General features: G+C 41.3%; 1 protein-coding gene across 1 annotated transcript in view; it reads left to right on the top strand.

Moving 5' to 3' along the window:
• Positions 1-14,063: 14,063 nt before the first annotated feature.
• LOC109117846 (regulating synaptic membrane exocytosis protein 1-like) overlaps positions 14,064-14,492 on the top strand; it is a gene marked incomplete at its 3' end in the record, with an annotated part of 222,763 nt that continues 222,334 nt past the window's right edge. The window contains exon 1 of the mRNA XM_019206588.2: positions 14,064-14,318. Within this exon, the coding sequence (XP_019062133.1) occupies positions 14,257-14,318 (62 nt within the window). The remainder of the gene's footprint in view (positions 14,319-14,492) is intronic.

Raw genomic sequence — 14,492 nt, 5'->3', positions numbered from 1 at the left:
TATATTTTAACAACAAAAATATGAAACAAAGTATGGCACAGGATGAAGATAGAGAACACTAACCTTGCTTGAGGCGACTTCCAGCATGGAGGACCGGAAGGTGGGTGGGGAGGAGTTTATTATTGTAGGGCAAGTCCCCTCTATAAGGTCATCAGGGAGATCTCCTTCAGGGTTTTCCTCTCTTCTTTGTCTTAGCTGCAGGTCAATTTTGATTAAAAAAAAAAAATCTATCCAATGTGTTACTTGTGTTTTCCTGCAAACTCTCTGGAAATGAGAGACCATGTTTTCATTCGTCAGATTCAACTCTCTGTTCTCTATAGTTTTTCAGGGGTGGTGCTCCTCAAAGAAATCCTAACCCTCATTCCATTCTCCATAATAAATTTTATCACACCACTGCTGATTTCCTCCCTGTCTTCTTCTTCCTCAACTGCATGCTTCTCAATAAGCACCTTCGGCTACTCACTCAAATTCAGTGAGTTCTTCCATCATCAGCTCCTCCTCATGGTCCTCAACCAGCTCCTCTGTGTCTGCACCACCGACGTCCAGGCCCTTACTCCTGCCCATGGACACAGCCCCCTCCACTTCCTGTGCGTCACATTCTTCAAAATCACATTCAGTGACACATTCTGGCCATGGTTTCCTCCAGGCTGAGTTTAAGGTCCAGTACACGACATTTTCCCAGAGTTTGTCAATAAGGTTGATGTAGGGGAGGACACTGCAGTGGATCTTCCAGAACTTTATCCATGACATGAAAACACCTGGTGAAGAGCACCTTTGTGTGCAGCTTCTTGAAGTTGCAGATCACCTTCTGGCCCATGGGCTAGAGAAGAGGTGTCCTGTGGGGGGAGAAACTTGACCTTTATGAAGTCATACTCAAGGTCTATGTCATCTACCAAGCCTGGAGGGTGTGCTGGGCACTGTCCACCAGAACAAGGCACTTTTCAGGCAGTGCTTGTCAGAAAGATACACTTAAATGGTGCATATGAACACCTGTACCCATTCCATGAGCAACTGCCCTGTCACCCAAGCTTTCACACTGTCAGACAGCCTGGCCACATTCTATTCCTTGAATGCACGAGGGTTCTGGGAATGGTGCACCAGAAGTGGGTTAGTCTTTAGATCGGCACTTGTGTTCACACACAGCCAAAGGGTCAGTCTGTCCTCCATGGGCTTGTGTCCCAGCAGTGTCTTTTCCTGCTGTGTGATACAGGCCCCGTCTCACATCTTTCCAGGAGAGGCCTGTGTCATCACAGTTAAATACTCGAGTGACGTATCCTTCTGCTTTGATGAAATCTGTGAATTCTTTCTTGTAGGTTTCTGCAGTGGCCTTGTCAGAACTGGAAGTTTTACCATGTCTTATCAAACTGTGGATGGCACCTCTCTTGCAGAACTTATCAAACTACTCTCTACTGGCTTTGAACTCGTCACTTGTTGCATTTGTAATTAATCTCTGTGCAATTTCCTGGCTTTTTCATAGACCACAGCTTCACTAACAATATCACCTGCCAGCTGTTTCTCATTCAACTGCACCAACGAAAGTTTTTCCACCTTTTCCAGAACTTGTGTCCTCTCCTTGATTAATATTGTTACTCCTTTGGCCGCTTCAGCTCTTTTGAATGAAGTTCTATCTTTAAATTTCAAAATAGTTGAGATTGTTGACTTTGCCATCTTGTACTCTCAAGCCAGATCAGTCACAAGAATAGTACATGCCCTTTTCTACACTTTCCTTCTTCGATTCGATGGTTATTTTCTTCAGAGCCCTCTCCTTACCATGCTTGCTCTGCACTTTCTTTTTAACACCACACTCGCTCTACACTTCCTTTAGAGCCGTGATGGATTGAGTGACACGGCACCATACTGGATGTGCTAAAAAGCACACACAAAGCTTCATAGCAGGTGTGCTTGGATCTGCCTGTGACCAGGATCTCAACCAGAGGAAGCCATGACCATGTGTCAGAGTGGGAAAGTGGGCTGTATTTGTGTTCGTGCAGGGAAGATGGCCATGGCCGTGTTCCTCACTGGATACAGAGTTCATGAATGGAGGCAAAATTTTGCTGTTCCCTTCTATTTTTGAACCACATTGTTTGTGAACAGAAGCGTTGGTGAACTGAGGTTTTACTGTAGCTCCTCTGCTTTCTTAGCAGGCCTAGCACTACTCTGGGTTATACTATAATTTAACCCTAGTTATTATTGTCCTGGTGGCTGGGAAGCAGGGTGAGATGACATCTCCTGTAGGACATGGTGTCTGTCTGAACACATACAGAGCCCTGTCCTCCATCACGAAGGCTTCAAGACTTAAGTGATGTCTAAGGATTAGATCTTAGCACATAAACCTTTACCCTTCCTCCCCGGCCTCAAGATTCCAAGCTTTCTCAATTCAGGACTTGATCATGGTGGTACAGATTTGCTGAAATTGAGAATTCCATCAACTATGGCATTTTACTGCTCTTATGGGTCTGAATCACAGCTTTTGTTCTATATCCTGATGTCTTAGTCCATTTTGTGGAACCTAAGTACCTAAGATTTGTACTTTATAGAAGATAGAAATTTATCTCCTCGCATTTCTGGAAAAGAGGAAATCCAAGATCAAGTGCCAAGAGATTCAGCTGTTCTCTGCTTCCAAGAGGATTCCATTATAAGAGCATTGACCAGATTAACAAGGGAGAAGCCCTCATGGCTGTATCACCTCTGAAAGGCCCCACCCCTAAGAGTGTACATTCTGGAGCCATGTTCAGACCATACCAGTTGCCAGAAGGGCCCTGTGACATCTGCATCTAAATTTTAATCCATGCCTAATCGACACCAACCAATTCAACCTTGTCCCCTGACACCCATTCCAGTTCACCATCAGTACAAGTTTTAACAGCTGTGGTGTTGTTGCTAAGCAGCAAGGGCTATACATAGTCTACCTACCATAGGGACGGGCCCTTATTGCCAGCTGGACAGCCAAAGATTCAGTGCTATTAGTTCTTGAGTTCTGCTTTCTTGGACCACTTCTGGTAGCAACTGTTGCAGCTCAGGTTCCCAGGGAAACAGATTCTGCAACTCTATGATTAGCAATGCAGGAGGTTTATTGTGTTGTACTTCTGAGAACACCTGTGAAGGAACAAGCCAAGCCAGGGCTTCTCCTTGGGAGGAATGGAAGGTGAGGTTATTTCAGTTCTGGAGTGGGGTTTCAGTGTCATGTGAAAACCTCCACTACAGTACAAATCCCACTGGAAACACCAGGGAGTGCTGTGTCAAGAACTCTGGAGTTTATCAAAACGTACGAGGTTAAAAAATGAAAAACACAAGGTGAGGTTGCTGCACTGAGGAAGTCAATGAAATGAGTTGAAGGAAATGGGGAGTAGGGAGGCTGCAGTTGCTATGGAAATGAGAATTCCTAAAGACTAAATAAAACTAGTACTTTCTTGAGTCTCTTGATCTATTACAGTTAACTTTTTGAAGGATTACAATCTTTACACTGTACTCACTGTACAATGTTATAGCAGTGTAACGGAGAAGAGATAGCATCTGTAACTCAAGTATGATATGGAATAAAATGTTGTATGGCTTTCAATACTTTTACTATAAAATTTGTCCACCTAGTAAAGACCTCACGCCAAGTCTTTAGTAGGCTCTGGGACCAAGACAATGTTCTATACTACGGTGAGGAGAGAGCAATCTCACAGCTGAGGTCCCTCCTGAAAGCTACATGTTTCTAAGGGTGAGCTGCATGTGAGAGAGACCATCATTTCAAGTAAGTACAAAATAAGGTAAATGCCACCATTAGCTTTTTAGGGTTTATTTTTAAATATTTACATAGACGTAGAGGATTGCAAAAATAGTAGAGTCCCATGGACAGCCACTCAATTTCCCTCAGTGGTGATGTCTTATATAACTGTACTATAAAATGGTATCCAGCAAATTGACATGGATACAATACTGTTTGCTAGATCTATCTCATTTTCATAACGTAAATTCATGGGTGTATGGGATAGGTTGGGGGTGCAATTGTATGGAATTATAAGTCATATCTGGATTTAGGTAATCACCATTGAATTCAAAGGGCAGAACTGTTTAATCAACACAGAGAAGGCACCTCATGTGCATCTTTATATCCAACATCTATTTCCTTATCTCATCTTTGTCTATTGGCAACCACAGACCTGTTCTCCATCTTCATAATTTTATCATATAAAGAATGTTATACATGGAAACATATGGCACACAACTTTTTAAGGCTTAACTTTTTCACTCAGAATAATTCCAAGTTATTCCATGAAAGAGTAGCTGATTACTTTTTTATTGCTTCGTATAATTCTATATGTATGGATATACCAAGATTTATTCAGTAATTCTCCCATAGAAAGGCATTGAGTCTTTCCCTCAGATTTTGCTATTAAAAGTATCTCTGCTATAGGCATTGTGTGTAGGTTTTTGTGCAAACATTTTTATTTCATGGTACTACCTCACTCACTGCGGCCTAACTAGAATTTCCCTAATGCTTAATGATTTTGATAAATTGTCAATATCGATGTGCATAAACTGGTTATGAGATTTTTTAAGCACATATCTTTTCACTATGTGACACTATTATCTCATGCACAAAGTTATTAAACAATTTATTATATGCTGACTTCCATATATATATATATTTGCTGCCTTCGTTTACTTCACAATGTTAGAAATAGCTGGACAATTAAAGAATACTGGTGGAATTCTTAATTTTACATTGCAGGAAACTGTGGCCTTAGACTATTAACAACTTGTTCAAGACTGTCATAGCTGAAACCTGAACCTAGAACACAGCCTTTTGGTCAAGCACCCTCTTGCTAAATTATACATTCATGTATATATACACACGCATTTTACATTTGTTACTTTCTCTAGCACCCTGGCCTTCCAGTACCTGTAAATAAGGAATAATGAGACACTGTATATTTTCATTTCAATTTACAAAACATTTCAAGGTCTATGTAGTTGGATAGTTGGGGACATATAAAGTCCCGGGGTAGGTATAGGGATTTGGTGACCAGTCATGAAAAAGGGTAGGTACAAAATCCAGGAGGAGGAGTGCTTGAATGAATCTTGGAACTGCTACTTTTTTGGAGAATAAGAGAAGTTATTAAAGCAAGAATCAAGATGAAGAGATTATGTTTAGAAATGGCTAGTCCCATAACGAAATGAACTGGGACAAATTTAAGCACTGATGACCTTTCCTTGAATTAAAATTAAGTCATATACAGCATTAAGTTTAAATTCCTTAGTTGTTTTTTTTTTTCAATACCCAGAGTTAAATCCAGGGCCTCTGTATCGAGCTATACTCTTATTCCACCACTACCATTGAGGCAGGGTGTCACCAAATCGCTAAATTGCCAGGCTGGGCTTTATCTTCCTGCTCTAGTGCCCCACGGCGCTGAAATTACAGGCATGCATCACCACACTCCACATCCTTTATATTTTAAAATTTGCTTTGGTTCTTCACATACTTTTGAAAAAGCCCAATACATCCACTGCTATGGTCTGAATACTTGTGCCCCTCCCCAACTTATATGTTTAAACTTAATTTCCCATGTAATGGTATTGAGAGGGGGCAGTTTTAGTACATGATTAGGCCATGAGGACAGAACCTTCATGAACTGGGTCAGTGTCCTCATAAATAACAAAAAACAAAACAAAACAAAAAACAAGCCCAGTGGGAGCTTGTTTGCCCCTCCTGCTGCGTGAGGATGCAGACAGGACTCCTTAATGAACTAGAAGATTCGTCTCCAGCTAGCAAATTTGCTATTCCCCTCATTAGCACTGTGAGATGAATTTCTGCAGTTCGTACACCACTTGGTCTATGATATTTTGTTTTAGCAACCCGAACAGTCTGAAAAACACACCAGCCTGTGCAGGCAGCAAAGGAATCCAGGTTTAGCACCAGGTAAAACTCCCTACCTTCCTTTCACCATAATCACTATGAAGTGTTGCAAATCAGGACACCCAGGGGCTACGATCCCACTGACCCTGAGGAAAGTATTCAGTTGGCCATGGCAGAATAACGATAAAGGTGCCCAAAGGGGCAGCGGGAAGTAGGTAGTAAAACTGAGAGTGCACAAGACAGCCATGTTTACCTCCAGTTCCAGACAGAGTGGAGGAGATAACCACATGGATGGGGAGAAATATAACACTGTTATTACTTAGAAGAAATCATGAAATATCAACTACACATGCAAGTAAACAACTCAAAATTAGGATGAAAATAAGGACAAAAATTACCTGGCATTGTAGCTCAGTGGTAGAGCACTTGCCTAGCATGGGCAAGATCCTGGGTTTGATCCCCAGCAACACCAACCAAAAAATGATGAAAATAAAGACAACATCATTTACTAGTGAATGTCCAACTTGTCAAAGAGCTCTGGTGGTCCTGGTACATGTAGCCAAGGAGAGAATGTTTGCATTTCATGATGTTTGGAGATGATACAGTGTGTTGGCATTCCAAAGGCTAACCGTAGAAATGGAGGCTGAAGCGGCTCTGAGAACACAGCACTATGAGAAGGTCACGCTAGTGCGTGGGTAATCTATGGAAGCATTGAAGACACTTTGTACCACGACAGATCTTAGTGTAGAAAAGAGGACTGTGAGCCGACGCCTCTGGTAAGTGAGAGTGAGTGATCAGAGGAGTAAGAGAACAATCCAAAAGGGAAGAAACGTGAACTTTGCCAGAGAAGGAAACATTTCACAGAGAGGAGGGACGATAGTGATCTGAAAGCTGCACTGACAAGATCGAGGAAAACACTAGCTTTATTTCCTGCTGCTATGGGACAAAGTAAAGTAAGGACAGTGATCTACCCTGGCTAGGGTGAATAGAGCTCCCAGAGTGCATTCTCGTCTTTAGAAGAAAATACTATATAGATGAAGGATGTTTAACACAGGCCAAGAACACACACAAGACTCAGTAAATATTGTTACTATTCAAAGTCTGGAAATGTCTAGAGAAGATAAAATTGTCTCCATTTTACAAACAAGGAAACTCAAGCTTAAGAAGACTGGCTTACTCGAATCTGTAGGGCTCGAATCCACAGAGCCAGAAGGAGGTAAGACCCTGCATTCTTCCAACAGATACCACTGCCTAAGGAGTTTGTAGCATGGTTGGTAGGTATTACTGTCGTTTCCAGGGCTGCCTTGTGCGGGGATGCATGAGCCACCTGATTTACAAGTAGGAAAATAAAAAAGAAAAAAACAGGCAAAAAGACTTGCCCGGAAATTCTTGGCTACTCAGGTTGAGTTACTTGAAAGAAAAGATGCTTATTTAAATCTGATTGAGGTTTCTCTATTTAAATAAAATATTATTTTAATAATAAATACTAAATAACAATAAGCACAAAATCTAGTAAAGGTATTGATACCTTATTAAAAATTTCGGGAGCCAGGCGTGGTGGCGCACACCTGTCACTCCAGCACTCCGGAAGCTGAGGCAGGAGGATTGTTGTGAGTTCAAGACCAGCCTGGGCTACATAGTGAGTTTCAGGTCAGTCTCAACTACATAGTGAGACTTTGTCTCAAAACGAACAAACAAATAAAACCAAACAGCAAAAAAAACTTTTCGGTACTCAGACACGAATGTACTCTTAGGAATTATTATCCCATTATGCACTTTTAAAATTAATGTTAGTTTCAAAAACTCAATCAATTTGTCATACTGTTTAAGATCGAGACCAGTCACAAGAGGAGGAGAATATTACACAGCTGGACTAGAGAGGAAGGCAGTCGGACTGCACACGTCAGTCCACTCCACAAAATTCAGAAGCCACGCTCAGAAGAACAGCTAAAGCATCTCAGATGGGAACTTCTTTGTATCACATAAAATCTAAACTGAAGAACTCGCAAGCAATTACTCAGTACAAAAAGGGAAACCAGAGAACAGAATGCGGGGGAGTTATTCTAAAACACTGCCAATTAAGCATCCCGATTTGACTGACAGGGAAGGTCACCAGCCTGAGAAAAATGCAAGGGAGGCAATGGACTCTTGATTCTGAACCAGGACACAAGTACTGGAGGGAAACAGTGCTGAGAGAGGGTAGCTAAGAATATGCATGTCCGAGGTATGACCACCCCCAGAGAATGGGACATAGCCCTGGTCCTTCTTCTATATCCAAGCACAGAAACACCCCCCACACTGTGTTCCTCATGAAATAAATGGCAATAGTGGAACCTTACCAAAAATCAGATCAAAATAGATATGTGGCTGAATTTGAGCCAAAAATGATATCCAGTTTCGGCCAAATACTTTCAGTGAAATCCTTTGAGAGCCAAATATTCTATGAAGCCAAAGAGACGGTCTTTCTGCAAATCACTATAACTGTGTGTAAATAAAGTGACCGTATGATTTGTCATCCAAACTAGGACATGTTTAAGTGAAAGGAAGCACTATTGATAAAAATTCCCATACAAAGAGCACCAACTCAGGTGTTCCCAGACCAAGCAGAACACGTGATTATGTTGTATGAAAGTCATTCTTGGGTTGTGGATGGTGGTGGTGTTCACAGATATAGTGGTGACAACTTTGTTGGTGTCTATGGTAACTTTAAACCAAAAGTCTAGGACTAGGGTCCACTGGTTAGCCTGGATTGCATCTCAATAACTGTTGCAGCTACTTCAAAATAATTTCAAAACTCTTCAAGAATAAAAAATAAATAATTTTAACACCCATGTAGAGAGTCTGGAAATCACAAACATGCTACTTAAGTCGGAGAAGAAGTTGCCTAGTCCTTTGCTCTTAGCACTTACGTGAATGTGTACACACACTGTTACTTCTGTTGCTTATACATTGATGGAATCTTCACTTTTCTAATCATCACAAGAGCAATGAAAGCCCCTTCAGCTCTGAGGCTAATTGTTTTTTTGTTTTGTTTTGTTTTGTTTGTTGTGTGTGTATGTGGGGTACCAGGGATTGAATTTGGGACCTTGCGCTTGCGTGGCAGGTAGCAGAGCCACTGAGCCAAATTTTAAAATTTTAAAAATTTTAATTTTAAAAAATTAAAAAAAATTTTAAAAAATATGTTGCTTTTTTAAATTTTAGAAAAAGGACATTTTGATCAGAGGACTCAATCAGAAAATTAAATTCAAATATATTTCTCTTTTCAGATTTTAGATGCTGCTGCTAATGATGATGCTGATGATGACAATGATGATGAAGGACTTTTGAGGTCCTTACCACATCATGTGTTTCTCTCACAAGACACAAATTGTGAATTGCAGGATGTGGAGCCTCTACCCATTGACTGAGGGCTCAGAGAACAGGATTCATGACTGATCTCTTCCCACAGCCCACACCCTACATCTCACCTGCCAGCAAGTGTCTGAATTCTACTAGGAAAACACCTCCAGAATGGGGTCACTTTTCGGCATCCACACTTGTGCACTCTACCCCGAGTTACTCTCATTTCTCCTAAGCAGACTTCCTGTGTCTGCTCTTTTTTGCTGCTACCCTTCTCCTGCCACCCACAGGTAGAATGAGCTTTCACAAAATGGCTGGCCGGCCCTGCTATGGCTGCTCTCTGTCCCCTCACACCCACCCTGCCTACTTTCTGCTCCTGCAGGTCCCTGCCTTCTCCTAAGCACTTTGCTCTGCTTGAGGCACTTCTGGTACCCTGGGCTGAGCTCTTCTTATACTGAGTCCTTCATCCTTCAAATAGCCTCTCACAGAACCCCTTCATGGGGCTTTCTGACGACCCTCCACAGTTCCTCTCTATTATAGCTGGCAAGTGATGGTCTAGGCTAATTATCGCACAGGAACTGTCCTTGTGTTTATTTGTGCCTATTACCGACTGTGTTGTAAGCATCTAGAGCAGGGGCCGATTAACTTTGTCCTATAAAGAAGCAGGTAGAAGAGCTTTGTGCACCCTACAGTCTCAGGTGCATTCACTGCACTCTACCACCGCCCTGTGAGGGCAGCCATGGACAATACATGAATGGATGGGTGTGGCTGTGTTTTAACACAGTTTATTTACAAAAGTAAAAACAAGAGCAAAAGCAGGCATTTGACTTCACTTGCCTAACCGACTGGCCACAGTTTGCCATTTCTCTCCATGGCCATTAGTCTACATGCATTTTCCCCCCTACCATGGCCTCAGTACTTAACACAAAACAGATGTTCAGAAAGTACATGACTGTATCAAGTGCCTTCTATGTGCATACTCATTTTATTTCATCTTCATTAAAACTCTGGAAGGTAGGTACTATTATTTCTATTTTATAGATCAAGGATGTGAGTGCAAATTCACCCAAATTGACATAGCCATTGTCTTGATTTCCTATTGTAACAAAGTAACATAAACTGTATATCATACAAAAAACAGAATTCACAATTTTGGAAGGTGGAAGTACAAAATCAGTGTCAGCAGGGTGATGCTCTCTTGGAAGTCTCAAAGGCTGAATCCTCCCTAGTTTCTGATGGCTTCTTGCATTCCGTGGCTTAGGGTAGCACCCTACACGCTCTGCCTCTTTTCTCACATGGCTCTCTTCCTCATGGGTCTCTCTGTGTCTTCACCTATGTCCTTTTCTGTGTTTCTGTGTGTCCTCTCCTTTTGTAAGATACTAGTCTTTGGGTTTAAGGCTGACCTTAATCCGACATGAGCTCTGAGGATCAGGTTAATGTCTGGCTGAGTCAGGAGCGCTGCACCCATCTCTCCTGAGAAAACTCCGAGGCCTGTTAGGGCTGGAATAATCCACCCCCTCGGGTGTGTAGAGATCTGACCTTAGACAGATAAACTATTTCTCTCAAAATCCTCTAAAGTCTTGACATCATTCACCTCAGTCCCTAAAGCATGCAATCGAAAAACCAGCATGTGGCCAATAACAATGTGCCAAATATCCGGACTCCACCCTGGCTCCACCCCTGCCTTACCCTATCCAATAGCGATCCAATAGCACCACTCGGGCTCGACCCCTGCCTTACCCTATTTAAACCTGTGCATTTCCTGAATAAAGTGGAAGTGTTCCAGAAATCTCTCAGGAGTCTACCTGCTCCCAGTCGAGGACCCTTGAACTTTGTTCCTCGAGCGGGCTGGAACGAAAACAACAGACCTCATTTAAACCAATTTCATATTCAAAGACCTTTTTCTAAATAAGGTCACAATCTAAGTTTTTGGGTGGATAGAATTTGGGGGGAATAGTATTCAACTATCAAATGGTAAGATTTAAACCTGATATCTTTTCAGTGGTTTTTTACTCTATAGGTACGATCTCAGCTATTAAACGAGGTTAACACTGATATACACTTTTAGAACTGTTTTGAGAGATAACTTGAGAGTCTCAGTAGAAAAAAGTGCTAAACACTTACCTGTTTGTTTCTGTCATAGTTTCTAATATCCTAAACATAACGGTAACGTTGACTTCAAGGGTGTTCTATGCATGTCTATTGTTTTTCTACTAACATCCTTGGTTGAGCAAATAGAATCACATTGGAAATGTCATGTTCCTCAAGTTAACACCTGTGACATCAGGCCTGTAATTTGAGTTTTACCCAAAGTTTGTCTGAAGCACATTTCCCTTGATAGGGAGAACATAGTTGTATGGCCCAATGCATCTGGGAAAGAGTTGGGTTAGGCCATATGAAACATTCCTTTACTGCGGTGAGTGCTTTCCAGAACTTTTTTATTTGCAATGTACCTTGTAAATTTCTAGGAAAGTAGTAGAGTGCACATTTTTCCAAGTCCATTGAACATTTTTTCTTTTCTAGAGTGACTCTAGGAACTCACTGTGCACATTTTTGGTACACCTACTTTGGATGTTTGCTTGCTTATCTAAGTACAAACAAGTTCTGATTTTGAGGAGGCAGATTAGTAAAAATTCTTCTCTTGGGTTTTAGAAATTTGTTCTGAACTCCTCCATAATGGATGTCATTCTCAGCAGAAGGAAAAACACTGAAGGGCAACTACACCAAGACACCCACTAATTTATCAGTCAATTCAATTACGCATTTATCCACCCACTGATTTCACTGATGTATGTAGCCCAGGGAAGTAGCTATAAACATAAAGATGATTGAGAAACAGGTTTCTTTTTATTGTCCTCCAGATAATACACATAAATAACCATTTCCCAAAGTGATTCTAATAGAGGAAAACCAATTGGTATGTACTGAATTTGATTTCCCTCAAAATTCATTTGTTGAAGTCCTGAACTTGGTCTTGAATTTCTAGCCTCTAGGACTCTCAAAAAATTATTTTCTCTTAAATAATTCACCCAGCCTGTGATATTTTTATTATGGCAGCCAAAGCAATTAAAGCATCACTGTGAATTGTTCATTAGACACTTGCCTTCAAGAACTTTACTCAGCTATCTGTAATGTCCACTGAGGGTTTACAGCTCCTTTATTTGTATTTTAGAAGAATTTCGTGAGAACCAATTTGATTGTAAACTTCTTGAGGACCAGGCCTTTGTCTGTTGTGTGTTTCCATTTCCAATATGACTAACAGAGAGACAGGCATCTGGCAGAACAAATATATCTTCTACATTTCTACTGCCTTCTGTGCATTAATAATTAAGACATGGCCTGACACATCCCTTGGAGAGAGCTAGAAATAAGAAAAAAAAAAAAACCCACTGTAAAATCTTTTAGCTAAAAGTTTCAAATATGTCTTTTGATTTAATATTTCTCTTTCATTTTGAGATAAATAGGTTCGCCCCCATCTTACAGATGATGAAACAGAGTAGAAAGGTTAAATGATTAGGTCAAGATCATAAAAATCTTTGGTAGAGCCAGGATTCCAACTCTTTAACACCTCCCTCACAAGCGCAAGGTCCAGAGTTCGATCCTCAGTACAGGAAAAAAAACGAAAAAGAAAAGAAAGAAAATCCCAACTGTCCTTTTGTTCTTTTTGCCTATATATATATTCATATACATACATACATACATATATATATATATATACATGGTACAAATATTCATATATATGTTGTACTACAGGAAGCAAGTACAAATTTTTATCCTGATCAGGGTTTTCACCAATTGCTTACTATAGAAAGAACTCTGGCTGGACAGCTGCATGTATAAAAATAATCAAAAATTTCAGTGGACTATATATTTATCCAATTGACACTGTCATAAGTGACACAGGTACCAAAAGTTGGATCAGTACTAAATTGTATAAATAAAGATAATGGGTATAAAGCCACTGAGCGCTTACTAAGCATCTCAGTTATACATATTTTTGGTAAGGGTGGAGAAAAAAGTTGAATGTGTTCAACTTAAGAGAAGCAGAATGACCAGTCTTTGAAAGGATGCCACACAGTTCCTGTGTAGATAAACTGGAAGGTTTACTCTGGAAAACATCAAAGATGATTTGAATAGGTGAAATAGTTTCAGCTCGAAGAAGGAATTTGACATAGGAAAAGTCTTCAGAGGCAGTGAGCCTTCCATTACTGAAAGTATTCAGATAGATATGTCCACATAAAAGCAACTCCTCTATTAAAAGGAAAATCAACTAAATTCTTAAGTTCCTTGAACATAAGAGATCTTAGAATTCATAAATTAACGTTGTCATCTTCCCCATTAACAAAGTTAGGCTTGGAGGAAGAAAATAGTACCACATCTCTCCTGTAACTGCAGAAAGAATTCCCCAGGATAGAATTCTATCGCCATTCCTAAGAGATCCTCACCAGGAAACTGTTCAATTTGAACCCTTCTGTATATTGATTCTTTTATAAACATATTAACAAAATCCAGTCTCCAGGTTTCAGAACTGATAATGTTACCTATTCTGAAAGGACTGTCTATTAATTTTCGCCTTTATCAGCAAGAGAAGCTCGTCTTTAATGCCCATAATTGGGCCAGGCACTGAGGAGAAGCTTGTTAAATACAATAGGATTTGGCAGTGGTTTTCTTATCTGGGATCAGCGTCTTGGAGAAGTACCTACAGACGCCAAGAAGAGAACAGACGGCGAGGGAGGGTATCATCAGCGGGATTAGAGTGGATAATCCATTCTGGACAACAGTTATGTGGGTGCTAAGACTCCCCAGAGCCCCAAGTGACAAATTAAAGAGTCACTGTGTTGTGGGAGGCACTGGAGGGGCAAAAAGGACGCACTGCGGAGCCGTCCTGGGGAAAGCGGTCAAGACAGACGCTGCCCTGAAGAATACAGCGCGCCCTCCCATCCGGGCTGCTGGAGGGGTGTGGTGCGTGTGTGCGCGCGCGCGTGTGTGTGTGCTCACGCGCGTGTGTCAACACTAATCTAGAAAATCTCATTATCGTGGCGGTGAACACTTGACTATTAAATGAGAACGACATGGTGGCAGAAAGGAAACGACACGCATCCAGAGGGTGTTCCACCCTGCTGTTCAGAACACTGTGAGTGTTCAAATAATATTAACGCTGTGGTGAAGATGGGAGCGAGGATGACGATGATTAATGCAACTCGTGGAAAACAGGGCTGGGAGGACGACAGAGCCGAGGGGCCGGAGGGAGGATGACTCACAGGTGAGGGGTACCTGGGGACAGGCGCGGGCAGCGGAGGGGCGCGCG

This window comes from Fukomys damarensis, unplaced genomic scaffold (genome assembly GCF_012274545.1).
Source record: "Fukomys damarensis isolate Sample0158 unplaced genomic scaffold, DMR_v1.0_HiC HiC_scaffold_27, whole genome shotgun sequence".
Taxonomy (NCBI): Eukaryota; Metazoa; Chordata; class Mammalia; order Rodentia; family Bathyergidae; genus Fukomys; species Fukomys damarensis.
Note: the sequence above shows the minus strand (reverse complement) of the source record. Positions and strands in the feature narration are given on the sequence as shown.